Here is a 27,852-nt window from a genome sequence, read left to right on the forward strand (position 1 = left end):
TAATGAACCTCAGCGCGCCAAGCCGGGCTGATTCGGGGGTGGTTCCGAGCTTCCGCAGGGTGACCGTCCGCGGGCAGCGGACCACAGCCGCATGGCGACGCCGCCTCTGGCCCTCCGCGACCCCCATTCCCCGTGGGACCTCTCGTGACCCCACCCCCACCCGGCCTCCTCCCCGCCGCCTCGGGCCCCCCAGCCTCCTCCGCATTCGAACTCCCCAGCCTGGTCGGACCTGGACCCTGGCGCCGCTCGGCCCACGCGAGTCCCCTCTCCTCTCTCCCATCCCCGGATCTCCCACCGCCCCTCCGCAGCCTCGGTGCCGCGAGACTCCCCAGCCCCCGCGAGCACCTCCAGACCCCACGGCACGCCCTCGCCCCTTTCGGGAGGAGCCCCGCCCCGGGCCCGCGGACTGACCCCTCCCGCCCCTCTCCGCGCAGGCGCAGGGCGGCCCCGTTCGCGTCCCGCACCCCCACCCTGGCCGCCGAGGGGCGGGGCGCGGCGGGTCCGGGGCGGCCGCGGCTCCATGGGGCTCCTGGGGCTCCTGAGCCTGCTGCACTCGGCCTTCTTCGGGGATCAGGTAGGGCGCGTGGGTCGGGCCGTTGGGGAGGGCTCCGGGCCGCGCAGGAACGGGGCGGGGTCCACACCGCGGGAACAGCGGGCGCGGCGGCGGGGGGCGCATGGGGCGAGCGCGCGGAGGCTGCAGAGTCGGGGGTCTAGTGCGTTCGCCGTAGAGACCGTTGCCGGGGAAACCGCCTCGGAAGGCTGGCGGGGATGGAAGCCCCTCTCGTGCGCCGCTGCGACCCCCAGCCCGGGTCTGCGCAAGCGCAGGGCTCGCCCAGCCCAGCCCTCGGCCTCTGCAGGAGACCCTCGGACCCCTCCTCACTGCGCCGACGCGGAGGCTGCGCCAGCTGGGGCGGCGGGGGCGGCTGCGGGGGCATCCTGCGGAGGCTCGGCCCTGCGCAGGGTGGGGGCCTGGGCCACGCCCTGCGCTTCTTTGGGCCTCAGTTTCCCCTTCTGGGCGCGAGCGTATGGCCTGCTTTGACGTTCGCCGCCGCTGCTGTTCGTATCCGTCCGCTCCCGACCCCAGCGCTTCTCCAGCCTCCGGAATCGTCTGAATTTCGCGGCTGTGACATCCCTCATTGGAGGGGAAACTGAGGCTGGGGGGGGTGCAGCGGGGAGCCCAAGGTCACGCTTCGAGGCCGGAGCCTCGTTGCGGAGCTAAGGCGCCCGCAAGAGAACGCGGGGCGGGGGCCGGGGAGCTGTCCGCGGTGCTGACGGAGGCGCACGTCTGCCGACTCGCCGCCGGGGAAACTGAGGCCCATAGCGGCGGTCAGGCTTCAGGGCACGGCCTGGACCGGCCTACCCCACCCTCCCCCACCTCCGGTGGCCTCCTCACCGGTCAGGGCTCTGCCCGGCCACCCAGCCGGCGGCGGGCCGTCTCTATCCTCCCGCGATGACCTGGTGCCTTCTCTGTCCCCACCCAGCTCCGGATGGGGGCCGCCCCTGTTTCTGCCTCTAGCCCCTGGCACAGAGGAGGCATCAAGGGGGCGGGGACAGCTCGAGGTCAGACTCAGAAGGCTCAAAGACACTCCAAGAGTGAGCCGTGTGCCAGGCTGCGGACTTGCGGGGAGGTGTCACAGGACAGGGGTGGGGGAGTGAGCATTTCATGCAACTTCCCCTTTAGCCCAGCAGCAGTAGAGGGCGTGGAGGACCCCAGGGAGGAGCCTAGGTCGGAGTCTTGGGCTAGGCCCTGCGTTCTGCAGTGGGAGAAGGGGGAGACCTCTCTCAGTCTCCTGAAGTCTTAGGGGGCTGTGGGGGGTTCTTGAGGCTCTGAAATGTCTGGTGATGTCTGAGTGTGGCTGTGGTTCAAGGATTTACAGGGTCGAGGATTTTAGTGTGTAGAGGGGGATTGTTCAGGGACATAATGTTTTGTAGATTTGGGGCCAAGGGCATCTTGTCTTGGGGTCTCAGCCCCCATGTACCCTCAGCCCTCCAGGCCCTGGCCACCCCCAGAGGGATAAGAAGGGAGGCTCAGTGTCACTCCGGAGGCCTGGCTGGCACAGGTGAACTCAGGCAACACGTTCCCTGGCCCAGGCCTCAGTTTCCCCATGTATACAAGGACAGGACTGACCTTGGATCCCCCAAACCCCTGCCTGATGGGGGCCTGGGGAGCTGAGACATCTGAAACTACACAGGGAGGTGGGACTTAGTTCCTCTTTGGGGGGGAGGCAGGGATTATCCAACCCACCCTTCAGTAAACAAGACTGGAAACTGAGGCCAGAGAGAGACATGCCCAGGGGGACACAGGGACAACAAGGCTGAGCTGAAGCCAGGGCCCTGGGCTCTGCATCCCCAACCCCATTTCAGCCTCGCCCAGCTCTGCCCCGGCTTGACCTGTCAAACCCCACCACGCGCCCTACCCCATGGCTCCACCAGACACCCCCTGTGTCCCAAGCATGCATTGATCTTCCCTCAGCCTGGAACGCCTCTCCTCCTGATCACTGCTGTTCACTTCTCAGGGCAGCCTTCCAGCCTCCAGAAAAAAATCCCCTTCGAGGCGGGCGGATCATGAGGTCAGGAGTTTGAGACCAGCCCGACCAACACGGTGAAACCCCCTCTCTATTAAAAATACAAAAATTAGCTGGCATGGTGGTACATGCCTGTAATCCCAGTTACTGAGGAGTCTGAGGCAGGAGAATCACTTGAACCCAGGAGGCGGAGGTTGCGGTGAGCCGAGATCGCGCCACTGCACTCCAGCCTGGGGGACAGAGCAAGACCCCATCTAAAAAAAAAAAAAAAAGGCCGGGCGTGGTGGCTCACGCCTGTAATCCCAGCACTTTGGGAGGCCGAGGCGGGCGGATCACGAGGTCAGGAGATCGAGACCATCCTGGCTAACGTGGTGAAACCCCGTCTCTACTAAAAAATACAAAAAATTAGCCTGGGCGTGGTGGCGGGCGCCTGTAGTCCCAGCTACTCGGGAGGCTGAGGCAGGAGAATGGCGTGAACCTGGGAGGCGGAGCTTGCAGTGAGCGGAGATCGTGCCACTGCACTCCAGCCTGGGCTACAGAGCAAGACTCCGTCTCAAAAAAAAAAAAAAAAAAAAGAAAAAGAAAAAAGAAAAAAAAGAAAAAGAAAAAAGAAAAGATCCCCTGTGTCTGCCCACTGCATTGCCTCCCCAGACCCAACCAGTGGGGACAGCTGCGTCCAGCTCTGGGGGCTCCCAGACAGCCAGGCCAAAGGGCTCTCAGCCCCTGGCAGTGCTGGCCCGGGACAAGGCCCTCGGGTCTTCAGCTCAAGGCCCAACAGGAAACAGCACGGGTCCTCCCTTGCCTTTGTCTGCGGGGCCTTGAATACTCGGACCTTCCCACCCTCTCCTATCATTCCCTGCACCAGCCCTTGCAGAATCTTCCGCCTCCTCTCCATTTTACAGAGGAGGAAACCGAGGGTTGAGCGGCGAATGATTTGCCTGCCTGCCCAGCACGGAAAAAAATCACTCTTCTGGCCCCAGTCGCCTCCCTTTCTGTGCTGTGAGTCTGTGTCCAGAGCAGGAAGGGCTGCTCCGAGCTGCAGGTACGGGCTCTGTGTGTTAAACCTTCAAATGGCTTCCAGGGACTCATGGAGCATCCAGGACACCTGGAGATGGCGACTCCTGGGACCCCTGGCCCTTCCCTCCTCTGGCCTTCGGTCCGTGAGGGTGAATTAAGTGTGCGACCGACCAGGGGCAGAGACACATGGACACAGAGATTGAGAGACAGAGAACAGAGGGGGAGACAGAAAGAGAGAGGGACATGAAGAGCAACGGAGTTACAGGAGGACCTGACGCTCCGCTGGGGAGACAGGGAGAAATGTGGGGAGATGCAGCGTCCCAGGTGCTCCCCAGTGGCCCTGCCCCTCCTCCCCTCTCCCCTCCCCACCAGGCAGGACCCTCAGGGAGCTCCAGCCTGGACCCGAACCCTGGCCCACCCTGACGCATCTGCACCAGGCCAGGCTGGACCTGTGGGGTGGGTGCAGGCCTGGCCCCAGCCCGGCCACTGCCCTGGAAACCCCTCCCCCGCCAAGATGCTGATGTAACATCCAGGATTTGATGTTTTACTCTCCAATTCTGCAAATCCAGACGCAGGAGGTTTTAAGAGGCCGTTGCACCCTGCAATAAAGTGCGGGACACAGGAATCTTGGTCCTCGGGGCACCCCCTTCCCTCGGGGGGGTTTCGCCCCCCGCACTCACGGCACCTGAGCCCGCGCGGAGGCCCGACGCCCCGCGGCCGACGCCGGTCCCCGCCCCGGGCCGCCATTGGCTGTTGCCATGGCACCAGCCCGTCTTCCCGCGCCCTCATTGGCTGTCTCACCCGCATCCCTCATCCCGCATCCTCCCCCGCTCGCGGTGGTCTCGCCCAGCGCTAGGAGCGGCAGCGCCGCCTGCCCAGGCCCGGACCGGGCTTTGTCCGCCCCGGAGCCCCTGCCCGCGCCGCGGAGACCCCGGAGCCCGCGCGCTCCGAGGCCACCCCGGGCCGGGATCTCCGGTGGGGCCCGCGGAGCTGCGCAGAGGGAGGAGGCCCCAGACCCGGGCGCCCCGCGAGCCCAGCTGCAAGTAAGCGGGTGTGTGTCCTCGGGGAGGAGGGCAGGGGCGCGACCTCCGCCTCGCGTCGAGGTTTCCATCCCTGTCTCTCAGCATTGCCCGTCAGCACAGACTCTGGACCCTCCATTTCCCCAGAGTGGGAGCTGGAGGGGAAACTGAGTCCCGGTGAGCTGGGCGTCAGCGTTTCTGCAGCCGGTCCTGCGCACACACCCACTCACAGGCTTCATTATCCGGACCTCCCTGAGGTGATCGGAGGAAGGGATGGGCAGGCCTGTGGTGTGTCTTCGGGGGTGTTGCTGCACCTCTCTGGGTGTCAGTTTCCCTCTCTGGAAAGAGGGGGTTTGGATTAAAGGAAGGAGAAAGGCCCCTTTGGGCCTGGCTTCCCATACCTATGCCTCCCTCCCCTGAAATGCAGCCCACTCAATAAGACCAGCCCCCAGTCATGGTGCCTTCAGGGAGTGATCGCTCAGGAAGGCCCCCAGGAGGCCACACGATGCAACCTGGGGGTGAAAGTAGGCAGAAGAGCTTCGTGGAAGAAGCTGCACTGTGTGGGATGGCAGGACTTAGAAAAGGTGCTCTAGGCAGGGCAACTGCACGTGCAAAGGCCTGAGAGAAGAGAGCCTCCAGCCTCTAAGTGAGTCGCGGTGTACATGGAGGAGTCGGAGCGTATCCTGAGGGCACTGGGGAGCCATGGAAGGTGTTTGAGCATGGGAGAAATGGGATCTCACTTGTGACGTTTAAAGCTCCCTCTGGCTGTGCACGGGGGACTGTGGGAGGCCAGGAAGAGGCTGATCAGAATGTCCTGACAGAGGGGCGTCAGGAGCTGGGGGAGGCACGATCCCGCTGGGCAGAGCTTGGAGGGACTAGCTCAGTCTGATGAGGATGCAGAAATGACCACCGAATGTGGGGAGAGGGAAGGTGTCTGAGGCTTGGCGTGGGTCAGCTGAGAAGAGCCATGTGGGGGAGGCCTGGGTTTGGGGAGCAGGAGGCAGACGTGTGTTGCTTTGCACGTCATCTGGTCCTTCCACCTGGCTGGGCATGGGATGGTGACCTCAGCTGGAACATGGGGCTCGAGCCAGACCCCAGGGTCTCCCTGCGTGTAGCCCCCAACCCCAAGCCTGATCCCCACCAGAGACCTGAACAGCCTTGGACATCATCGGATCAGGGTGGGAGGTGATGGCTGCCAGCCTCTGCCACCTGACTTCCAGTCCCTGTGCCCCTCCCACCCTGCCCTTGGGCACTCCTGCCCTGCAGGTTCCTCAGAGGGGCAACCCAAAGCCAGAGAGGGGCGGGTCTTGTCGGGCCTCCAGCCTGGACTTCCCAGCCCCTCTGGGGCAGCATCTGGGTGCCAGACCTCGGTTCCTAGGGCCTCGTTTCTCCCTCTGGGAACAGCCAAATGGTGGTCCCTGAGACTCAGGACAGACCGAGAAGGAGCCGGATGACATGGCAAGCCACACACTGCGTCCCCTGACGCAGGACGGGACAGCCGGACTCCATCCTCCTACCTGCGACTGAGCCCCCACCCCTACTCCTGTCCCAGCCGTGCCCCTGGTGACATTTGGGTGGGAGGGGAGGAGATGAGGGGGCACCTGGGGGTCAGAGAACAAATGACGGGTGAATACATGTGTGTGGCCAGGTGGAGGAGGGAGGGGAGGAGCAGGTGGGCTGGACAGGGCCGGTGTGAGGAGGGGGCTCAGGCTGGCAGGGGGAGGTGGCAGAGGGATGGGCTGCCATTGGTGCGTCTGAGACAAAGGCGGAGGGAGGAGGCGAGCGCTGATGGGAAAGGAACAAAGAGGGAAGGGGGGCGTGAAGGGGGGCTCCGGCGGGAGGGCCGAGCCGAGGGAGGAGGCGCCGGCCGGCTGGACAGAGGGAGGAGGCCAGGCCAGAGCCAGAAGACGGCCAGAGGCACAAAGAAGCCAGCGGCGCTGGCAGAGTCAAGGGATGGGGCAGGGGCTGCCAGGGCCGGCAGGGAACAGCTGAAGGCTGTGCAGGGGGTGCGGGCCACACAGGTAGCCACCCTGAGCTCAGCCACCGATGGAGGGTGGTGGGGCTGCTGCGGTGATGGCGGTGGGCTTGGGTCCATCTGTCCTGCCGTTTCTGCACAGCTTAGGTGTCACCCACTGGCCTTCGTGGTGTTTTCATTGTCCATCGGCAGGGACAGCTGGTGGTCTGTCCGCCCCGCGTGTCTGGCTGTCAGCCTCTGGGCAGGCTTGCTTTTATGGGGGAGGGTCCTGTCTGTCTGTCTGTCGCCCTCTCTGGCTGTGAGCCTGGGGGTGCTGGGCTGGCCAGTCGGCTTGCTGGGTTAGGCTGTCCCAGCTGTCTGTGTGTTTGTCCGGCTGTCAGGATGTGTCCTGGGGGCTGGGAAGGAGAGGCCGACACATCGTCTGTCGGTCGACTGGTCAGTTGGACGTTCAGCTGTCTGTACGTCTGTCTGCTGGCCCCTCTGTCTCCCCTTGGGGCCACCTCTCACTCCACCTGCCCCTCTGCGCCCCGGATTGCCTGGCCAGCACCACGTGGGCCTGTACTTGTCCACACCAGTGACTCCTGCCTGAGACCCCCCCAACCCAGGATCAGGCAGGACGGCTGGGGCTTAGGTCAGGGGCCGTCTGTCCGGAAGGCATCACCGCGCCCTCCCCAGACCATCAGCTGAACCCTCTGACCCTGTAATCCCAGACGCTGCAGGAGCTGAAGATGGCGAGCTCCGTGGCGCCCTACGAGCAGCTGGTGCGGCAGGTGGAGGCCTTGAAGGCTGAGAACAGCCACCTGAGGCAGGAGCTAAGGGACAACTCCAGCCACCTGTCCAAGCTGGAGACAGAGACGTCGGGCATGAAGGTGGGGGCCTACATGGAGGAGGTGGGCTAGGGTCCCGGGGTGGTGTCCCCCGGCAGCCCAGTGCAGTGGCTGATGGCTTCCCGCCCTCTTTCCCGCCCCTGCAGGAGGTCCTGAAGCACCTACAGGGAAAACTGGAGCAGGAGGCCCGAGTGCTGGTGTCCTCGGGGCAGACGGAGGTGCTGGAGCAGCTGAAGGGTGAGCGGTGGGGCCACCCGCAGAGGGAGTGGGGGAGGCTGGGGGGAAAGGCAGGCAGGGCCGCTGACCTCTGCCCTGTCCCCGCCCATCCAGCCCTACAGATGGACATCACCAGCCTATACAACCTCAAGTTCCAGCCGCCCACCCTGGGCCCGGAGCCTGCCGCCCGGACCCCCGAGGGCAGCCCAGTACACGGCTCCGGGCCCTCCAAGGACAGCTTTGGGGAGCTGAGCCGGGCCACCATCCGGCTGCTGGAGGAACTGGATCGGGAACGGTGAGTGGGCGTGGGAACCCAGCCTCGGGCAGCTGGAGCATGACTCGGTCCCCAGCGGGCTCTGCCCTCTAATTCGCCCACCCGAATATGTCTCCGCCCACACCTCACACGCCCCACCCACTTGCATATGGCACCGCCCACCGAACAACCCCGCCCACCTCGGAGCTTCGTCCCCACGTGGCCTCCCTCCCCCTCTCCAGCCGGGCTGACCTCTGCTGGAGTTCAGAGACGATGGGGGACGTTCCTGGCTGAGGGAAAGGCTCCTTGGAGACGTCCCCAGGGGTCCGCGACACGCAGGCGTCGCCAGGGACCGGGCTGTGTCCGGTGCCAGGGCTCAGCCAGGCCTGGAGCCAGAGGGGCTCAAAGCAGTCTTTGTAGAGAGAGAGCTGTGGCCCAAGAAACGTGGGCTCAGGGCCAGCAGAGGGAGGCAGGGTCCGGGCACCCTGTGCAGCTGGGTGGGGTCATGTGGGGTCAGATGGGGCCATTGAAGAGCAGCATGGGATTGTCTGTGCTCTGCTGTGGGACCTCACTCAGCTCCCCTAAACCCTCCCAGCCTAAGACTCCTGCCCTGTAAAATGGGAATGGCCGTGTCTCCCATGAGATTAAGGGAAACCTCTGTTGCACCTGGAGCAGCACTTTGAGCCTGAAGCTACCTTGTAAGCTGGCGGGAGGTTAGCAAGTATGGGAGAAGTGTTAGAGGCAGGACAGCCTCCCTCAGTCTTTCTTCAAGGAGGAGAATTTCCAAAGGAATTGCTTTCTCTCTCTCTCTCTCTTTTTTTTTTTTTTTTTGTTAAGTACATATAGTTTGAAACAGGGTCTCACTCTGTCACCCAGGCTGGAGTGCAGTGGTATGATCATCGCTCACTGCAGCCTCGAACTCCCGGGTTCAGGTGATTCTCCCACCTCAGCCTCCCATGTCAGGGAGTAGCTGAGACCACAGGTGCGCACCATCATGCCTGGCTCATTTTTTGTACTTTTTTTTTTTTTTTTTTTTTTTTTTGAGATGGAGTCTCGCTCTGTTGCCCGGGCTGGAGTGCAGTGGCGCGATCTCGGCTCACTGCAAGCTCCGCCTCCCGGGTTCACACCATTCTCCCACCTCAGCCTCCCCGAGTAGCTGGGACTACAGGTGCCCGCCACCACGCCCGGCTAATTTTGTTTTTGTATTGTTAGTAGAGACGGGGTTTCACCGTGTTAGCCAGGATGGTCTGGATCTGCTGACCTCGTGATCCGCCTGCCTCAGCCTCTCAAAGTGCTGGGATTACAGGCGTGAGCCACCGCGCCTGACCGGCTATTTTTATATTTTATATTTTTATTTTTTCCTTTTTAGAGAGGGGGTCTCACTATGTTGCCCAGACTGTTTTCTCTCCTTTAATTTTTTTTGCATCCCCCAATTAATTTCAATACCCACCCCCCTTACCCTAGCTCGGGGAGCGCCACGGGAGACATTGCCATGTTGCCTATTAAACTTGGCATACAGTAAGCGCTAACAAGTGATTACAAATATCAAAATAAACACACACGGCGCCGGCCTCTGAGCCCGCCCCCGCTGACTTGCTCCCCAGGTGTTTCCTGCTGAATGAGATTGAGAAGGAGGAGAAGGAGAAGCTCTGGTACTACTCCCAGCTGCAGGGCCTGTCCAAGCGCCTGGACGAGCTGCCGCACGTGGAGACGGTGAGCCGGCCGGGGAGCCAGGGGGCAGCGCGCCCGCCCCACTCAGGGTGCGGGAAGCGGCGTGGGGGAGGAACGAGGCCTGGCCCGGGCGCCCCTCACCGTGGCCCGCCCGCCTGCCTTTGCCAGCAGTTCTCGATGCAGATGGACCTGATCCGGCAGCAGCTTGAGTTCGAGGCCCAGCACATCCGCTCGCTGATGGAGGAGCGCTTCGGCACCTCGGACGAGATGGTGCAGCGGGCACAGGTGCGGCGGTGGGCGGGGTGGCGCGGCGGTAGGCGGGGCCCTGCGCCACTGGGCAAGTCAGTGCAGATATTATGGGCGGGGTCTGGGGTAATGGGAGGAGTCTTATGCATCCTGGGTTGGGGGGCGCGGGTTCTGGTTCAGGAGGCGGGGCCAGAAGCTGGAGGTGTTGGTGGGTGGAGTCAGGAGGCTCAGAGCCTGAGCACAAGGGCGGTGGGGTGCGACAGTGGAAGATGGCATGGCCTGTGGGCAGGGCCAGATCAGCAGGTGGGTGGGGCCTAGAAGGACGAGGTCTAGGTTCTGGGTGGAGCCCAAATGGGAAGTGGGAGGAGTCAGAGCCTGGGATGGACTAGGTAAGGGCGGGGTTTAGACAGTGGGTGGGGTCATATCTTAGGAGGCGGGGCTTAGGGAGCTGGCAGGGCTGGATCAGGGAGAAGGCAGAGTCAGAGCCCAGGGCGAAGTCATCCCAGGAAGAGGTAGGGTCAGGGCCTGGGGCGGGGTTATCAGGAAGAGGCGGGGTCAGAGCCCAGGGTGGGGTCATCCCAGGGAGAGACGGGGTCAGAGCCGGGGGCGGGGTCAGAGCCGGGGGCGGGGTCAGCTCCAGCACTTGCCCTCGTGTGGTCCTGAGCAGATCCGCGCCTCGCGCCTGGAGCAGATTGACAAGGAGCTGCTGGAGGCGCAGGACCGAGTGCAGCAGACGGAGCCCCAGGTACCGGGTGGGGCAGAGCCAGGGCCCAGGGGTGGTGTCGGCCCAGGCAGAACGGGGCTCCTCGAGTTCTGCCCGCCCCCGCCCACATCATCACGGGTGAGCAGACTGGGTGCTCTTTGGGGTGCTCTGGGACTGTACCCCCGACCCTGGTGCTCTCCCTGCAGGCCTTGCTGGCGGTGAAGTCGGTGCCGGTGGACGAGGACCCCGAGACAGAGGTCCCCACACACCCTGATGATGGCACCCCTCAGCCGGGCAACAGCAAGGTGAGGGGGAGGGTGGAACGGGGGCTGGCGCAGCTGTCTGGGCTGGAAGGGGGATCAGGTCTGCATCCTCGCCAGTGGTGGTGCCCTCCCATGCCTCCATCCAGCACCCCCTCGGGTGTAGGAAGGTCCCTCTGGAGTGCGGCTCATGCAGAAGCTGCGGGCCTGGCGAGGTGGATGGGGAAATACGTCCCGTAGCGGGGGCTGAGTGGGGCACCATAGACGTCCCCGTGGAGTCCCTTGGCTGTGCGCTGCCACCCTAGGAATGCCAGGTGAGGGGGGCCAGCCTCCCCGAAGCACGTGTGCAGCCTCCTAGTGTCCCCTCATCTGTCCCCCAGGTGGGCGTGGGGCTGCCCTTGGGGACGGGGCAGGGGTCACAGGGCTCCGACCGGGTTTCCAGGTGTGCGGGGGGCAGGTGAGGGACCCCACCCTGACCCTGCCCTCCCCCCAGGTGGAGGTGGTCTTCTGGCTGTTGTCCATGTTGGCGACGCGCGACCAGGAGGATACAGCGCGCACGCTGCTGGCCATGTCCAGCTCGCCTGAGAGCTGCGTGGCCATGCGCCGCTCGGGCTGTCTGCCTCTGCTGCTGCAAATCCTCCACGGCACCGAGGCTGCGGCCGGGGGTCGCGCCGGGGCCCCAGGAGCACCGGGCGCCAAGGACGCACGCATGCGCGCCAACGCGGCGCTGCACAACATCGTCTTCTCGCAGCCGGACCAGGGCCTGGCGCGCAAGGAGATGCGCGTCCTGCACGTGCTGGAGCAGATCCGGGCCTACTGCGAGACCTGCTGGGACTGGCTGCAGGCCCGAGACGGCGGGCCCGAGGGAGGCGGCGCCGGCAGCGGTGAGTGCCCGGCCTGGTGGGCCCCCTCCGCGCAATTAACGTGCAGCTAGGGCTTCCCGGGGGATGGGCGACTAGGACCTCCAGCCTTTGCTGCCTGCCTTCTGGCGTTGGAGGCTGCAGTACCAGGCTCCCGCCGAGGCCTGTGGGGGCATTTGACGTTGGGAAAAGACCCGCCCATGATGGTACCTGGCGCAGAGTAAACGCTCGGGAAGTCGCTGAATGCATGGACGGATCGTGGGTAACTCTGGAAAGTTGGGTGCAGACTTTGAGATTCTTTTTTTGCAGTTGATCGCAAAGTTAATATGGGGGGCCGGGCGCTGTGACTCACACCTGTGATCCCAGCACTTTGGAAGGCGGAAGCAGGAGAATTGCTTGAGCCCAGGAATTTGGGGCTGCAGTGAGCTGAGATCATGCTACTGCACTCCAGTCTGAACAACAGAGCGAGACCCTGTCTCGTCAGTTTTATTTTTAAAAAGGGCAGAAGCACAGCTGAAAGGTGTGGTGCTCCAGGAACTACCTCACCTCCCTTCCCAAGGCTGAGTGAGAGAGGCCACCCCATCATGCCATCTTAGAGAGGCTGGGAAAGGAAGTCCCAACTTTGCAGCCATTTGCGAAACTCCCGGGATCCTTCAGGCCTGGGGCGGGGGTGGGGGGGACCTTCGGGAGTCACCTGGGTCATTTCCTGGGAATGGGGGCTCTGATCTGGTCCCTGTGCCCACAGCCCCGATCCCCATCGAGCCGCAGATCTGCCAGGCCACCTGTGCTGTTATGAAGCTGTCCTTTGAGGAGGAGTACCGCCGTGCCATGAACGAGCTAGGTGAGTGTCCCAGGTCCTCTGCGAGGCCATCCTCCAGCCCCCGAACAGGTGGTGGCTCCTCGGCCGCTAAAGGGACAGAGGCTGGGTCATCTGAGCTTGTGTGGTCAGGGCTGGGGATTGGAGCCCGGAGAGGGACAGACTCCCTGGAGTCACATAGCACCTCTCCTGAGTGGACCGTCACCCTGGGCCCTCTGTCCCCATGAGCTGCGTGTGGCCTCCGGATCTGGTCTGAGGCCTCGGGGGTGACTTTCAGCCCTAAGTTCCCTGGGGCTCAGAACAGGGAACGGACCAGAAGGGCAAAGATAGATAGAGACAGGCCCAGAATTGGAACTGTAGGGGGTGTTTTACGTTTGAGGACATTGCAACATCTTCTCTTTGTCAATATAAAAAGTAATTGAGGCCGGGCGAGGCTGCTCATACCTGTAATCCCAGCAGTTTGGGAGGCCAAAGCAGGAGGATCACTTTAGCTCAGGAGTTCGAGACCAGGGTGGGCAAAAATAGTGAGACCCCATCACTACAAAAAAAAAATTAGTCCCAGCTACTGGGGAGGCTGAGGTGGGAGGATCTCTTGAGCCCAGGTGGTTAAAGGTGCAAGGAGCTATGATCATGCCACCACACTCCAGACTGGGCAACAGAGCCAGACCCTGTCTCAAAAAGAAAAGTCTTGCTGTAACTTTCTTGAGACAGAGTCTCACTCTGTTGCCCAGGCTGGAGTGCAGTGGTACAATCTCAGCTCACTGCAAACTCCACCTCCGAGTAGCTGGGATTACAGGTGCCCGCCACCACACCTGACTAATTTTTGGATTTTTAGTAGAGATGGGGTTTCACCGTGTTGCTCAGGCTGGTCTCAAACTCCTGGCCTCAGGTGATCCGCCCACCTCGGCCTCCCAAAGTGCCGGGATTACAGGCACGAGCCACTGCGCCCGGCCACTTTACATCTTCAAACTCTGTCCCGGTGAAACATTTCCTGCCCATCCTGTCCCCAGCCCCTGGCACCCACCCCCATCCTACTTTCTGTCTCTGTGAATCTGATGGAGCTAGGGAAGGCCTAGGAGTGGAATCACACAGGATTTGTCATTTTATGCCTGGCGTCTCCCACTGAGCGTGACATCCTCAAGGTGCACCTACACCATAGTCTGTTTGTTTCAGAGCCTCATTCCTTTTGAGACAGGGTCTTGCTCTGTTGCCCATGCTGGAGTGCAGTGGCGCGATCTCGGCTCACTGCAACCTCTGCCTCCCCGGTTTAAGCGATTCTCCTGCCTCAGCCTCCCAAAGTGCTGGAGTTGCAGGCAGAAGGAGCCACCGCACCCGGCCAAAGCCTGGCTCCCTTCTGAGGCTGCGTGACATCCCATCGTGTGCACGGGGCACGCTGGGCTGACCCACTTGTCCTCCTATGGATGCTCTAGCTGCCCCCCACTCCTGGCTCTGTGAATCGTGCTGTGGTGAACCTGAATGTACGCGTTTCAGGCTGGAAGTTTTCTGAGATATGTCCCTAGCTCACTTCCCCAAAGGGTGTCTCCACTGACCCACCCCTGCCCTGAGAACAGTCACATTGGCCTCTGTTGTCTTTGAAGAGGGAGAAAAGTGTTTTGGTGACAAGTCCTCCTCTCCCTCTGACTCACAGGCGCCATCTCCCCGTTGATTCCCCCTTTTGTAACGGGGAAGCCGGGCGAGTGAAGAGGGTGGGTGTGGCCGTCACCCATCCCCACAGCCCTGTCTGTGCTGGGGATGCTGCTCTCCATCTGATGGTCTTGGGGTGGATTATTAGAGGACTCAGGGGGCCTTCCCCGAGGCACCTATCAAACAGGGCAGGGAAGAGCATTCCAGGCTGAGGGCACAACAGGTGCAGAGGCCCAGTGGCTGGAGGAAGCGTGAGCCAGGGCCGAGGGCTGACAGGAGGCGGGGGTGGCAGTCACAGGGCACTGGGGGTACCCCTGTGGGTCTGGCAGCAGGGTGAGGCCATACCGGCTCCTGGAGGAGGTCTCAGACTTGGGCCTGGAAGGGGAACTTGAGGGCAGGTCTGGGGCGTAGGGAGGGCCTCTGGGCAAGGGAGTGAGGTGGGGCGCTGGGCAGCAGGCAGGGCCGTCCCCGCCACCCACCAACCTTGTCGGGTCCTCACAGGTGGGCTGCAGGCCGTGGCAGAGCTGCTGCAGGTTGACTATGAGATGCACAAGATGACCCGGGACCCGCTGAACCTGGCGCTGCGCCGCTACGCGGGCATGACCCTCACCAACCTCACCTTTGGGGACGTTGCCAACAAGGTGCCCGGGAGCAGTGGGTGGGCTGGCACTTTCCTCATCCGGTCTTCCAGGGACTGAGCCTCCTTCCAACTCATCCCAGCCTCGAAACAGCCCTGAGAGCTGGGGCCACTTGTCCCCAACTTACAGACGGGTAGACTGAGGCCCAGAGAGTGCGGTGTGGGGGGACGGGAGCCCGTGCTGAACCTCCCCACCTGGCGGTGTCCTCACGCCCACCCTGTTGCTGCCTCTGCAGAAAATGGCCCTCATTGTAGAGGGGGCCTCAGGGCCCCGAGGCTGGGTGTCTGCCCCTGTCTGGGCCTCAGTTTCCCGACCTGAGCATGGGGTAACCGTCCCCTGTAGTGGTCAGGATCAACAGGTTTGCAGCTGCAGCACACAGACGGGGCTGGGAGGTGAGGGGCACAGTCTCCCTTGTGTCCCAACCCCGTGACCCCGGCTGCATAACCCCCAACAGGCCACCCTGTGTGCGCGCCGCGGCTGCATGGAGGCCATCGTGGCCCAGCTGGCCTCCGACAGTGAGGAGCTCCACCAGGTACAGGGCGGGGTGCTGGGAAAGCCTTCCAGGGTGTCCCCGATAGGCAGAGGCCCCTCCCCAGCGGTGTGGTGGGCTGGCAGGGGTGTCCCGTCCGACTCTCTGCAGACTCACATTTGCTGGGGGGTTTGGGGGGCCTGGACCCTAGTCCCACCACACTTGCCCCTCACCCCACCCAGGTGGTGTCCAGCATCCTTCGGAACTTGTCCTGGAGGGCCGACATCAACAGCAAGAAGGTGCTGAGGGAGGCGGGCAGCGTGACTGCCCTGGTGCAGTGTGTCCTGCGGGCCACCAAGGTGGGCACCCGGTGGGCGGCAGGGATGGTTCTTCAGTCACTGGAAGGAGACGGCTGGCGGCAGCGGGCGAGCTCTCCGACTTGGGAGGAAATCAAGTTGAACAGCTCACTGCTTAGCAGGTGGTCCAGCCTCAGACCGGCTGGGGCTCACTCCTCATGTCACTGCTCTTTGAAAGCAAATGTGGGCTGGGCGCCGTGGCTCACTTGAGGTCAGGAGTTTGAGACCAGCCTGGCCAACATGGTCAGACCCCATCTCTACTAAAAAAAACAGCCAGGCGTGGCAGCGCGCACCTGTTAATCCTGCTACTCGGGAGGCTGAGGCAGGAGAATCACTTGAACCTAGGAGGCGGAGGTTGCGCCACTGCACTCCAGCCTGGGCCACAGAGCAAGACTGCGTCTCAAAAAAACAACCTCACTGGGCCAGGCGCGGTGGCTCCCGCCTGTAATCCCAGCACTTTGGGAGGCTGAGGCGGGCGGATCACAAGGTCAGGAGATCAGGACCATCCTGGCTAACACGGTGAAACCCCGTCTCTACTAAAAATACAAAAAATTAGCCAGGCGTGGTGGCGGGTGTCTGTAATCCCAGCTACTCGGGAGGCTGAGGCAGGAGAATCGCTTGAACTGGGGAGTTGGAGCCTGCAGTGAGCCGAGATCACGCCGCTGCACTCCAGCCTGGGGGAGAGAGTGAGATTCCGTCTCAAAAAAAAACAAAAAACAAAAAAACCCAACTTCACTGAATGTGAGCGTGGGAGCCTTTCCTCCGGGCCACTCAGGCCCTGACCCGCCCCTCTCCCGCCCCTCGTCCAGGAGTCCACCCTGAAGAGCGTGCTGAGCGCCCTGTGGAATCTGTCTGCACACAGCACAGAGAACAAGGCGGCCATCTGCCAGGTGGATGGCGCCCTGGGCTTCCTGGTGAGCACCCTGACCTACAAGTGTCAGAGCAACTCGCTGGCCATCATCGAGAGCGGCGGCGGCATCCTCCGCAATGTGTCCAGCCTCGTCGCCACCCGTGAGGACTACAGGTCGGCCCCCACCCCCCCACCCGCACACAGGCAGCTGCGCTCGGGGCGGGCACAGGGCTGGGCTGGGCACTGTCCTCCCGTGAATGCATGCTCCCAAGGCTTCCCCAGGGGCTGCTATTTGCAGCATAAATACGTCCCAAATACTGCGTGAGATATACTAAAATGCAGACCTATTTATTACATTGAAATTACTTCAGGCCAGGCGCAGTGGCTCATGCCTGTAATCCCAGCACTTTGGGAGGCCCAGGCAGGCAGATCACCTGAGGTTGGGAGTTCAAGACCAGCCTGACCAACATGGAGAAAGCCTGTCCCTACTAAAAATATAAAATCAGCCAGGTGTGGTGGCGGGCACCTGTAATCCCAGCTACTCGGGAGGCTGAGGCAGAAGAATCGTTTGAACCCAGGAGGCGGAGGTTGCGGTGAGCCGAGATTGTGCCACTGCACTCCAGTCTGGGCAACAAGAGCGAAACTTCATCTCAAAAAAAAAAAAAAAAAAAAAAATTCAGGCAGCCAGGCGCAGTGGCTCACACCTGTAATCCCAGCACTTTGGGAGGCCAAGGCGGGCGGATCACGAGGTCAGGAGATTGAGACCATCCTGCCTAACACAGTGAAACCCCCATCTCTACTAAAAATACAAAAAATTAGCTGGGCGTGGTGGCGGGTGCCTGTAATCCCAGCTACTCAGGAGGCTGAGACAGGAGAATGGCATGAACCCGGGAGGCGGAGCTTGCAGTGAGCTGAGATTGTGCCACTGCACTCCAGATTGGGCGACAGAGCAAGATTCCGTCTTAAAAAAAAAAAAAATTACTTCAGGCTGGGCTCGGTCCCTCATACCTGGAATCCCAGCACTTTGGGAGGCCGAGGTGGGCGGATCACGAGGTCAGGAGATCGAGACCATCCTGCCTAACACGGTGAAACCCCCATCTCTACTAAAAATACAAAAAATTAGCTGGGCATGGTGGCGGGTGCCTGTAATCCCAGCTACTCAGGAGGCTGAGACAGGAGAATGGCGTGAACCCGGGAAGCAGAGCTTGCAGTGAGCCGAGATTGTGCCACAGCACTCCAGATTGGGCGACAGAGCAAGATTCCGTCTTAAAAAAAAAAAAAAAAATTACTTCAGGTTGGGCTCGGTCCCTCATACCTGGAATCCCAGCACTTTGGGAGGCCGAGGTGGGCGGATCACCTGAGGTTGGGAGTTCAAGATCAGCCTGACCAACATGGAGAAACCCTGTCTCTACTAAAAAATATAAAATTAGCCAGGTGTGGGCCGGGCGCAGTGGCTCACACCTGTAATCCCACTTTGGGAGGCCAAGATGGGCAGGTCACAAAGTCAGGAGATCCAGACCATCCTGACTAACATGGTGAACCCCGTCTCTACTGCAAATACAAAAAAATTAGCCAGGCATGGTGGCGGGCACCTGTGGTCCTAGCTACTCGGGAGACTGAAGCAGGAAAATGGCGTGAACCCGGGAGGCGGAGGCTGCAGTAAGGTGAGATCACACCACTGCATTCCAGCCTGGGCGACAGAGGGGACTCTGTCTCAAAAAAAAAAAAAAAAAAAAAAATTAGCCAGGTGTGGTGGCTCATGCCTGTAATTCCAGCTACTCGGGAGGCTGAGGCAGGAGAATTGCTTGAGTCTGTGAGGCGGAGGTTGCAGTGTGCCAGGATCATGCCATTGCACACCAGCCTGGGCAACAAGAGCAAAACTGTCTCAAAAAAAAAAAAAGAAAAATTAGCTTGGCTTGGTGTCCACATGTAGTTCCAGCTACTTAGGAGGCTGAGGCGGAAGAATCACTTGACAATAGGAGGTTGAGTCTGCAGTGACCTGTGATCATGCTACTGCACTCCAGCCTGGGTGATGGGGGTGAGACCCTGTCTCAAGTGTATTTTAAATCATATTAATATAACTGTCTTCATTAAAATATTTACTAAACAATAGAGAATACTTATTCATAAAAATAAATAATATTTTTAATTGAAGTACATCTCAAATACACATCGGATATACTAAAAATTAACTTATTGGCTGGGCGCGGTGGCTCACGCCTGTAATCCCAGCACTTTGGGAGGCCGAGGTGGGCGGATCACCTGAGGTCAGGAGTTTGAAACCAGCCTAGCCAATATGGTGAAACTCCATCTCTACTAAAAATATAAAAATTAGCCAGTGGGGTGGTGGACGCCTGTAATCCCAGCACTTTGGCAGGCCGAGGTAGGTGGATCACCTAAGGTCAGGAGTTTGAGACCAGCCTAGCCAATACGGTGAAACTCCGTCTCTACTAAAAATATAAAAATCAGCCAGGCGGGGTGGTGGGTGCCTGTAATCCCACCTACTTGGGAGGCTAAGGCAGAAGACTCGCTTGAACCCAGGAGGTGGAGGTTGCAGTGAGCCGAGATCATGCCACTGCACTCCAGCCTGGGCAACAAGAGTGAAACTCCATCTCAGAAAAAAAAAATTATTAAAATAAAAATGTTGTTAAATAAGAAATATTAAAATAAAAATATTTACATGTTATTTATGAAAACACAAAATATTATTTTTACCTGGTCATCGTGGCTCACGCCTGTAATCCCAGCCCTTTGGGAGGCTGAGGCGGGAAGATTGCTTGAGCCCAGGAGTTGGAGGCTGCAGTGAGCCATGATTGCACCACTGCACTCCAGGCTGTACGACAGAGCGAGACTCTCTCTCAAAAAAGATAGATATAGACAGAATCTATCTAAGTATATCCCAGATACCACATAGGATATGTGCATGCTGTTTTTTCCTTTTTTTTTTTTTTTTTTTGAGATGGATTCTTGGTCTCTTGCCAGGCTGGAGTGCAGTGGCGCGATCTCGGCTCACTGCAGCCTCTACCTCCCAGGTTCAAGCAGTGCTCATGCCTCGGCCTCCCGGGTGGCTGGGATTACAGGTGCTCGCCACCACACCCAGCTAATTTTTGTATTTTTAAGAGAGAGAGGGTTTCACCATGTTGGCCAGGATGGTCTCGATCTCCTGACCTCAGGGGATCCACCCCACTTGGCCTCCCAAAGTACTGGGATTACAGGTGTGATCCACTGAACCCGACCTACTTTTTTTTTTTTTTTAACTCCATCTCAAAAAAAAAATAATTTAGTCTCTGTCATGCAATCTTTGGGATATACTTATACCAAAAATTAGTCTTTCCAAGATCCAAACCTAACCAGATGCGTTTACTTTTACCTGCCACATCTGGCCCCCCCATCCTTCGGTGGGCAGGGGAGGGTGGGGGGTGGCCCAGGCTAACCCACCCTGTGCCTACAGGCAGGTGCTCCGGGATCACAACTGTCTGCAGACGCTGCTGCAGCATCTGACTTCGCACAGCCTGACCATCGTGAGCAACGCGTGCGGCACGCTCTGGAACCTGTCGGCCCGCAGCGCCCGTGACCAGGAGCTGCTGTGGGACCTGGGCGCCGTGGGCATGCTGCGTAATCTGGTGCACTCCAAGCACAAGATGATCGCCATGGGCAGCGCCGCCGCCCTGCGCAACCTGCTGGCCCATCGGCCCGCCAAGCACCAGGCGGCCGCCACCGCCGTGTCCCCAGGCAGCTGCGTGCCCAGCCTGTACGTGCGCAAGCAGCGGGCGCTGGAGGCCGAGCTAGACGCACGGCACCTCGCGCAGGCGCTGGAGCACCTGGAGAAGCAGGGCCCCCCGGCAGCCGAGGCCGCCACTAAGAAGCCGCTGCCGCCCCTGCGACACCTGGACGGCCTGGCCCAAGACTACGCTTCCGATTCGGGCTGCTTTGACGACGACGATGCACCGTCATCCCTGGCTGCGGCCGCGGCCACCAGGGAGCCAGCTAGCCCTGCCGCGCTGTCCCTCTTCCTGGGCAGCCCCTTCCTGCAGGGGCAGGCGCTGGCTCGCACCCCGCCCACCCGCCGAGGCGGTAAGGAGGCAGAGAAGGACACCAGTGGGGAGGCAGCCGTGGCGGCCAAGGCGAAGGCCAAGCTGGCGCTTGCAGTGGCGCGCATCGACCAGCTGGTGGAGGACATCTCCGCCCTGCACACCTCGTCCGACGATAGCTTCAGCCTCAGCTCTGGAGACCCGGGGCAGGAGGCGCCACGGGAGGGCCGCGCCCAGTCCTGCTCGCCATGCCGCGGCCCGGAGGGCGGGCGGCGAGAGGCAGGAAGCCGGGCGCACCCGCTGCTGCGGCTCAAGGCGGCCCACGCCAGCCTCTCCAACGACAGCCTCAACAGCGGCAGTGCCAGCGACGGGTACTGCCCACGCGAACATATGCTGCCCTGCCCGCTGGCCGCACTGGCTTCGCGCCGCGAGGACCCCAAGTGTGGGCAGCCTCGGCCCAGCCGGCTTGACCTTGACCTGCCCGGCGGCCAGGCCGAGCCCCCGGCCCGCGAGGCCACATCCGCTGACGCCCGCGTGCGCACCATCAAGCTGTCGCCTACCTATCAGCACGTGCCACTGCTTGAGGGTGCCTCAAGGGCGGGTGCAGAGCCCCTCGCGGGGCCTGGAACCTCTCCAGGGGCCCGGAAGCAGGCCTGGCTGCCGGCAGACCATCTGAGCAAGGTTCCCGAGAAGCTGGCGGCTGCCCCGCTGTCTGTGGCCAGCAAGGCACTGCAGAAACTGGCGGCGCAAGAGGGGCCACTCTCGCTGTCCCGATGCAGCTCCCTTTCCTCGCTGTCCTCGGCCGACCGCCCAGGCCCCAGCGAGGGTGGTGACCTGGATGACAGTGACTCCTCCCTGGAGGGGCTGGAGGAGGCCGGCCCCAGCGAGGCTGAGCTGGACAGCACGTGGCGGGCGCCCGGGGCCACCTCGCTGCCCGTAGCCATTCCGGCTCCCCGCCGTAACCGAGGCCGGGGCCTGGGGGTGGAAGACGCCACGCCGTCCAGCTCGTCGGAGAACTACGTGCAGGAGACACCGCTTGTGCTGAGCCGCTGCAGCTCTGTGAGCTCGCTGGGCAGCTTCGAGAGCCCGTCCATCGCCAGCTCCATCCCCAGTGACCCTTGCAGCGGGCAGGGCAGTGGCACCATCAGCCCTAGCGAGCTGCCCGACAGCCCCGGACAGACCATGCCTCCCAGCCGGAGCAAGACGCCACCGCTGGCGCCCGCGCCACAGGGTCCCCCCGAGGCCACCCAGTTCAGCCTGCAGTGGGAGAGCTACGTGAAGCGCTTCCTGGACATCGCCGACTGCCGGGAGCGCTGCCGGCTGCCATCTGAGCTGGACGCAGGCAGCGTGCGCTTTACCGTGGAGAAGCCAGACGAGAACTTCTCGTGCGCCTCCAGCCTCAGCGCCCTGGCCTTGCACGAGCACTACGTGCAGCAGGACGTGGAGCTGCGGCTGCTGCCCTCGGCCTGCCCCGAGCGCGGCGGGGGCGGCGGGGGCGCCGGCCTCCACTTTGCAGGGCACCGGCGGCGGGAGGAGGGGCCGGCGCCCACGGGTTCTCGCCCTCGCGGCGCCGCGGACCAGGAGCTGGAACTGCTGCGGGAGTGCCTGGGAGCCGCCGTGCCTGCCCGGCTGCGCAAGGTGGCCTCCGCGCTGGTGCCAGGTCGCCGCGCACTCCCCGTGCCCGTCTACATGTTGGTGCCCGCCCCAGCCCCAGCCCAGGAGGACGACTCCTGCACTGACTCCGCGGAGGGCACGCCGGTCAACTTCTCTAGCGCCGCCTCGCTCAGCGACGAGACGCTGCAGGGACCCCCCAGGGACCAGCCCGGGGGACCAGCGGGCAGGCAAAGACCCACCGGCCGCCCCACCTCTGCTAGACAGGCCATGGGGCACCGGCACAAGGCGGGAGGCGCCGGCCGCAGCGCGGAGCAGTCTCGGGGCGCGGGCAAGAACCGAGCAGGGCTGGAGCTGCCCCTGGGCCGGCCCCCGAGCGCCCCCGCAGACAAGGACGGCTCAAAGCCCGGCCGGACCCGCGGGGACGGGGCGCTCCAGTCGCTGTGCCTCACGACGCCCACTGAGGAGGCCGTGTACTGCTTCTACGGCAACGACTCGGACGAGGAGCCCCCGGCGGCCGCGCCCACGCCAACCCACCGGCGCACATCGGCCATCCCTCGCGCTTTTACGCGGGAGCGTCCGCAGGGCCGGAAGGAGGCCCCTGCCCCGTCCAAGGCTGCACCAGCCGCCCCGCCGCCCGCCCGGACCCAGCCCAGCCTCATTGCTGACGAGACCCCGCCCTGCTACTCCCTGAGCTCCTCCGCCAGCTCCCTCAGCGAGCCCGAGCCCTCGGAGCCGCCGGCCGTCCATCCACGAGGCCGGGAGCCCGCGGTCACCAAGGACCCGGGCCCAGGAGGCGGACGCGACAGCTCGCCCAGCCCGCGGGCCGCGGAGGAGCTTCTGCAGCGGTGCATCAGCTCGGCCCTGCCCAGGCGCCGGCCCCCCGTGTCTGGCCTGCGGCGCCGCAAGCCCCGAGCCACCCGGCTGGATGAGCGGCCCACAGAGGGGTCCCGGGAACGCGGCGAGGAGGCAGCCGGCTCGGACCGGGCCTCCGACCTGGATAGCGTGGAGTGGCGCGCCATCCAGGAGGGCGCCAATTCAATTGTCACGTGGCTGCACCAGGCAGCAGCTGCCACGCGGGAGGCCTCGTCCGAGTCCGACTCCATCCTGTCCTTCGTATCCGGGCTGTCGGTGGGATCCACCCTACAGCCCCCCAAGCACAGGAAGGGACGACAGGCGGAGGGAGAAATGGGCAGTGCCCGGCGGCCAGAGAAAAGGGGCGCAGCCTCAGTCAAGACCAGCGGGAGCCCCCGTTCCCCTGCAGGCCCCGAGAAGCCACGTGGCACACAGAAGACCACGGCCGGGGTGCCAGCTGTGCTCCGGGGACGAACAGTGATCTACGTCCCCAGCCCGGCACCCCGTGCCCAGCCCAAAGGGACCCCCGGCCCCCGCGCCACACCGCGGAAGGTGGCGCCCCCTTGCCTGGCACAGCCCGCGGCTCCAGCCAAAGTCCCGAGCCCCGGGCAGCAGCGGTCGCGGAGCCTACACCGGCCTGGCAAGACCTCGGAGCTGGCGACGCTGAGCCAGCCCCCCAGAAGCGCCACACCGCCCGCCCGCCTCGCCAAGACCCCCTCCTCCAGCTCCTCCCAGACCTCGCCCGCCTCCCAGCCCCTGCCCAGAAAGCGCCCCCCGGTCACCCAGGCTGCTGGGGCCCTGCCCGGCCCCGGAGCCTCCCCGGTGCCCAAGACGCCGGCGCGCACCCTTCTGGCGAAGCAGCACAAGACGCAGAGATCGCCCGTGCGGATTCCGTTCATGCAGAGGCCGGCCCGGCGTGGGCCGCCACCGCTGGCTCGGGCAGTCCCGGAGCCGGGCCCCAGGGGCCGGGCGGGGACCGAGGCGGGCCCGGGGGCGCGCGGGGGCCGCCTGGGCCTGGTGCGTGTGGCCTCAGCCCTCTCCAGCGGCAGCGAGTCCTCCGAACGCTCGGGCTTCCGGCGACAGCTGACCTTCATCAAGGAGTCGCCGGGCTTGCGGCGCCGCCGCTCCGAGCTGTCCTCGGCCGAGTCCGCGGCCTCTGCCCCCCAGGGCGCCTCGCCCCGCCGCGGCCGGCCCGCGCTGCCCGCCGTCTTCCTCTGCTCCTCGCGCTGCGAAGAGCTCCGTGCGGCACCCCGGCAGGCCCCGGCCCGGCAGCGGCCCCCCGCGGCCCGACCCGGCCCTGGCGAGCGCCCTGCCCGGCGCACCAGCTCCGAGAGCCCGTCCCGCCTGCCTGTGCGCGCGCCCGCCGCCCGGCCGGAGACTGTCAAGCGCTACGCGTCGCTGCCGCACATCAGCGTGGCCCGCAGGCCCGACGGCGCCGTCCCCGCTGCCCCTGCCTCAGCCGACGCCGCGCGCCGCAGCAGCGACGGGGAGCCCCGGCCGCTCCCCAGGGTGGCCGCGCCGGGCACGACCTGGCGGCGCATCCGAGATGAGGACGTGCCCCACATCCTGCGCAGCACGCTGCCCGCCACGGCCCTGCCACTGCGGGGCTCCACGCCCGAGGACGCCCCGGCCGGGCCCCCGCCGCGCAAGACCAGCGACGCCGTGGTCCAGACCGAGGAGGTCGCCGCCCCCAAGACCAACTCCAGCACGTCCCCGAGCCTGGAGACCAGGGAGCCCCCCGGGGCCCCCGCCGGCGGCCAGCTCTCCCTCCTCGGCAGCGACGTGGACGGTCCCAGCCTCGCCAAGGCTCCCATCTCCGCACCCTTCGTGCACGAGGGCCTGGGGGTCGCCGTGGGGGGCTTCCCCGCCAGCCGGCACGGCTCCCCCAGCCGCTCGGCCCGAGTACCCCCCTTCAACTATGTGCCCAGCCCCATGGTGGTCGCAGCCACCACCGACTCGGCCGCGGAGAAAGCCCCGGCCACTGCCTCCGCCACCCTCCTGGAATAGTGGCCTAGGCCGGCCTTCTGGAACGTTCTCTCCCGGCCCTGCGGCGCGGTCTGGCTGCCCCATGGGCCTGCGCTGTAGACGTCCCCCATAGGTCGCCCCAGGGCCTCTGCCCACCCGAGCCCCACCACTCTCAGAACCCCCGCCCAGCGCACGGCGACCTCGCGCCTCACCGGAAGACCTTGCCTCTGTGCCGCGGAGGTGCAGGAGGAAACGGGGCGGCCGCTAGGCCTCAAGTCCCGACCGTGGAGCGCTGGCAAGGGCGTCCTGGCCCAGCCCTGAGCGCGCGGCCCTTCCCCTGTCGGAAGCCGTTGCTTGACCCCGGGCGAGGGAGGCGGTAGCCTCCGGGTCCGCTGCTTCGCAGGGGCAGCGCTGGGGAGGTGACGGCGCCCGCCGCAGGTGGGGCGAGGCTGGGGGAGGGCGGCGCCGCGGCGAGCCTGCCAGCTGGGGGCCTTCGCGGCGCGCAGGGGCGAAGCCTGTAATCACTGCAGCCGCTGGTAATTCGCTAATGAGGGCTTTGCAGGGATTGTTTTCATTCTCAGCCCCAGCTGTGGGAGTGCGGGTGGGGGTGTGGCCGAGCCCCGGCAGGAAGCCCCGCCCAGACGGTGTTCAGGGAACCCGGAGCCCAAAAGGGTGGGGGTGGGAGGGGCAGAGGCCAACGGATCCCCCTGCCTGTCGCACCCCTTGGCGGAAGACTGGAAGGCAGCGGGCTGCGTACGATGGGACCCTGGTGCAGACGCCGGGCCGGCTGACATTTGGACCCCATCCCAGAGGAGATGCTGGCTACCAGCTGGGGCGACCCCAAGGGTCGCTGGAGTCAGTATCGGCCCGGCCCAGCCGCGGCGGGCGAGGCCAATGGAAAGGAGACTGAGGGGAGTCCCGGCAGTGAGCCCGAGGCCCTGGGACCTGGAGCCCGCGCTGGCCTCTCCCCAGCGGAGCCTGCACGTTACGGAGACCATCACATGTGGGCGTGGTCAGTGCCCAGGACTGCACCGCTGCTCATCTTGTCCCTTTTCAATTCCCTTCTGGTTCATGATGCATAAAGCGCTAGGCCCTAGAACTCCAGAAACAGCACAGCTGGGGCGGGGACCCAGCCTTGCCCTCCACCCGAAGCTCTGGGACAAGGCGGGAGGTCCGGGGGCCTTCCGGCAGGTGAACGCAGGGCTGGAGAGTATTTGGTGCCAGATGAGGTGAAAGCTGATAGAAGGGCCTGAGGGGCTCGGCTGCCTCATCCCCTGGCGGGGGAGGCTGGGAGCTGGGCCTCCTGCGCGGGGTGGGACTCGCAGGGGCCGGGTCTCCGTGACTGGGGCAACGCCTCGTCCTGCAGAGGGAGCCGACGACCTCTTTTCTGCAGAAAAGCTCCAGCAGGCGCTGCCTTCACCCACGGATCTGCCCAGGCTGAAGGCACACGCTCAATGCCCCACGTGCCTTCTCCAGGAGGAACGAAGCAGGGTTTGAGGGTTGGGTGGATGGAGCTCAGAAGGAAACCCCAGCCCCACCACGGATGAACCATCCCTCCCGTCCCATCCCCAGCATGGGCAAGGCCAGCCTTTCTGGCAGAAGGAGCTGTCCTCAACTCAGGGCCGCTGTGAGCAAAGCTGACCCCAGCCCCCACCCCCAGTTAACACTGCTGCTTCTCTGAATGCATGTCACGCTGCACCCCATGCTCCGGGCCCACACCCTGCAGGATGAGGAGCTCCAGACAGGACGTCCGTAAGTCACCGAGGTGCGCCACCCAGCAGGTGCTGGAGGTGCCCAACGCTCCCTCCTAGGACCTCGCAGCCAGGCAAGGCTGTCAGGTTGTTTTGGGGGAAGAGGGGGACATGGATGGCTGAGCAGAGAGCGGGGAAAATGCAGGCTGAGTGGGGCGACCTCCTGCCTGCCAGGAGCCCCCTTTCAGGACACAGCGGGGGTCTCACACTTGCTGTCCCCATCCATGGCCTGAGGGGGAACCTGGTGGTCTCTTCTGAGCTTTTGGACTTGGGGATGCCAAACACGTGCTCACCCTCACACTCGCCCCGGCCCGCTGCGCCCCTAATCGCCAAAGGGTAGGGAAACGGCGAAGCCAGCCACCAGGTCGCTGGTGACAGGGCCAGGGTTATGCAGGAAGGAGGTGCGGCATTGCCTTCCACATATGTAAGTCTCTGGGCGGCGCCCTCCCAGCTCCCTGCCTCTGTTTCCCCATGTGGGCCGTGGGGAACTAACTCCCAGAGCTACCTCTTGGGGGAGCGTGGTGGCAGCGATGACGGGGAGACGCCTGGTACTGCTCACAGAACTTGGGTCTGGCCGGCTCCTGCCCGTGACGCCTTGCCCAGCAGCAAGGTGCGCAACATGGCTGCCAGCCCCGCCTCCCACCCCCACCCCGAGTCCTGAGCTCACTTTCGCCTTCTCCATCCCCTGCCGTGGGGGCCACAGCCACACCTCACCGCCCAGTCCAGCTGTCTCCAGAAGGGGACAGGCAGTCCGCGGTCTCTGGACAATCAACTCAAGGTACGCCCACTGCAAGGCCTCCCTCCCACCGTGGCCCCTGCCTGGCCACCTGGCCTCTCTGCACCAGGGCGACAAGGGGTCCTCGTCTGCCCCCCAGTGCTCCAGGGCCAGTCCTAAGGAGCTGAGGGTCTGAGGACGCGGGGAGGGTGGAGGGTCCTGAGGCTGATGGACAGTGACCGCCACTGGCCCCCAACATGACCACACGTGGGTGCTGAACTCGGGGCACCGTGCCCACCGGCATGGTCCTCCCGAGCTCCGACAGCATTACCTCACCCCGCCCCATCTGTTGCCCCGGTCCAGCCCTGACGGCGCGTGCCTGGTCTGTCTGATTCCCCTAGCCACCACCCCACGTTTCTGTACCGGGTCTCTGCAGTGTTAAACGGACGTGTAAATAGTGGTAAATAGTGACAGCCTGTCCTTCCCTAAATGTAAAGCCATCTGTCCGGCATAAGGACGACACCGTCAGCTGTCCGACTCACGCACATTTAATAAACTGAGCTGTTGCATTGCCTGCC

General features: G+C 63.5%; 1 protein-coding gene across 5 annotated transcripts; it reads left to right on the plus strand.

The window, feature by feature from the left end:
* The first annotated feature begins 435 nt into the window (after window positions 1-435).
* Window positions 436-27,848, plus strand: APC2 (APC regulator of WNT signaling pathway 2). 5 transcript variants are annotated; one of them, XM_055103245.2, is made up of 15 exons: window positions 436-574; window positions 7,247-7,405; window positions 7,510-7,600; window positions 7,694-7,874; window positions 9,437-9,545; window positions 9,672-9,788; window positions 10,417-10,494; window positions 10,659-10,757; window positions 11,206-11,596; window positions 12,318-12,413; window positions 14,535-14,674; window positions 15,126-15,203; window positions 15,383-15,499; window positions 16,306-16,520; window positions 19,798-27,848. In XM_055103245.2, the coding sequence occupies exons 1-15, from the start codon at window positions 521-523 to the stop codon at window positions 24,848-24,850; spliced, it is 6,978 nt and encodes a 2,325-aa protein (XP_054959220.2). In that variant the 5' UTR covers window positions 436-520; the 3' UTR covers window positions 24,851-27,848. The 5 variants fall into 5 exon arrangements, with proteins under 5 accessions (XP_054959220.2, XP_054959218.2, XP_054959219.2 ...); XM_055103243.2 differs by lacking the exon at window positions 436-574 and adding an exon at window positions 4,151-4,585; XM_055103244.2 differs by lacking the exon at window positions 436-574 and adding an exon at window positions 4,151-4,585 and having other exon boundaries at window positions 9,675-9,788.
* The last annotated feature ends 4 nt before the right edge of the window (window positions 27,849-27,852 follow it).

This window comes from Pan paniscus, chromosome 20 (genome assembly GCF_029289425.2).
Source record: "Pan paniscus chromosome 20, NHGRI_mPanPan1-v2.0_pri, whole genome shotgun sequence".
NCBI lineage: Eukaryota > Metazoa > Chordata > Mammalia > Primates > Hominidae > Pan > Pan paniscus.

What these genes read in the sequence shown, in the direction of transcription:
- APC2 (XM_055103243.2), top strand. Translation starts at nt 4,301, where the DNA reads ATGGCACCAGCCCGTCTTCCCGCGCCCTCATTGGCTGTCTCACCCGCA. An exon ending in AGATGGTGCAGCGGGCACAG is followed by an intron (nt 9,789 to 10,416) that starts GTGCGGCGGTGG and finishes GGTCCTGAGCAG; the next exon opens with ATCCGCGCCTCGCGCCTGGA. An exon ending in GTGTCCTGCGGGCCACCAAG is followed by an intron (nt 15,500 to 16,305) that starts GTGGGCACCCGG and finishes CCCCTCGTCCAG; the next exon opens with GAGTCCACCCTGAAGAGCGT.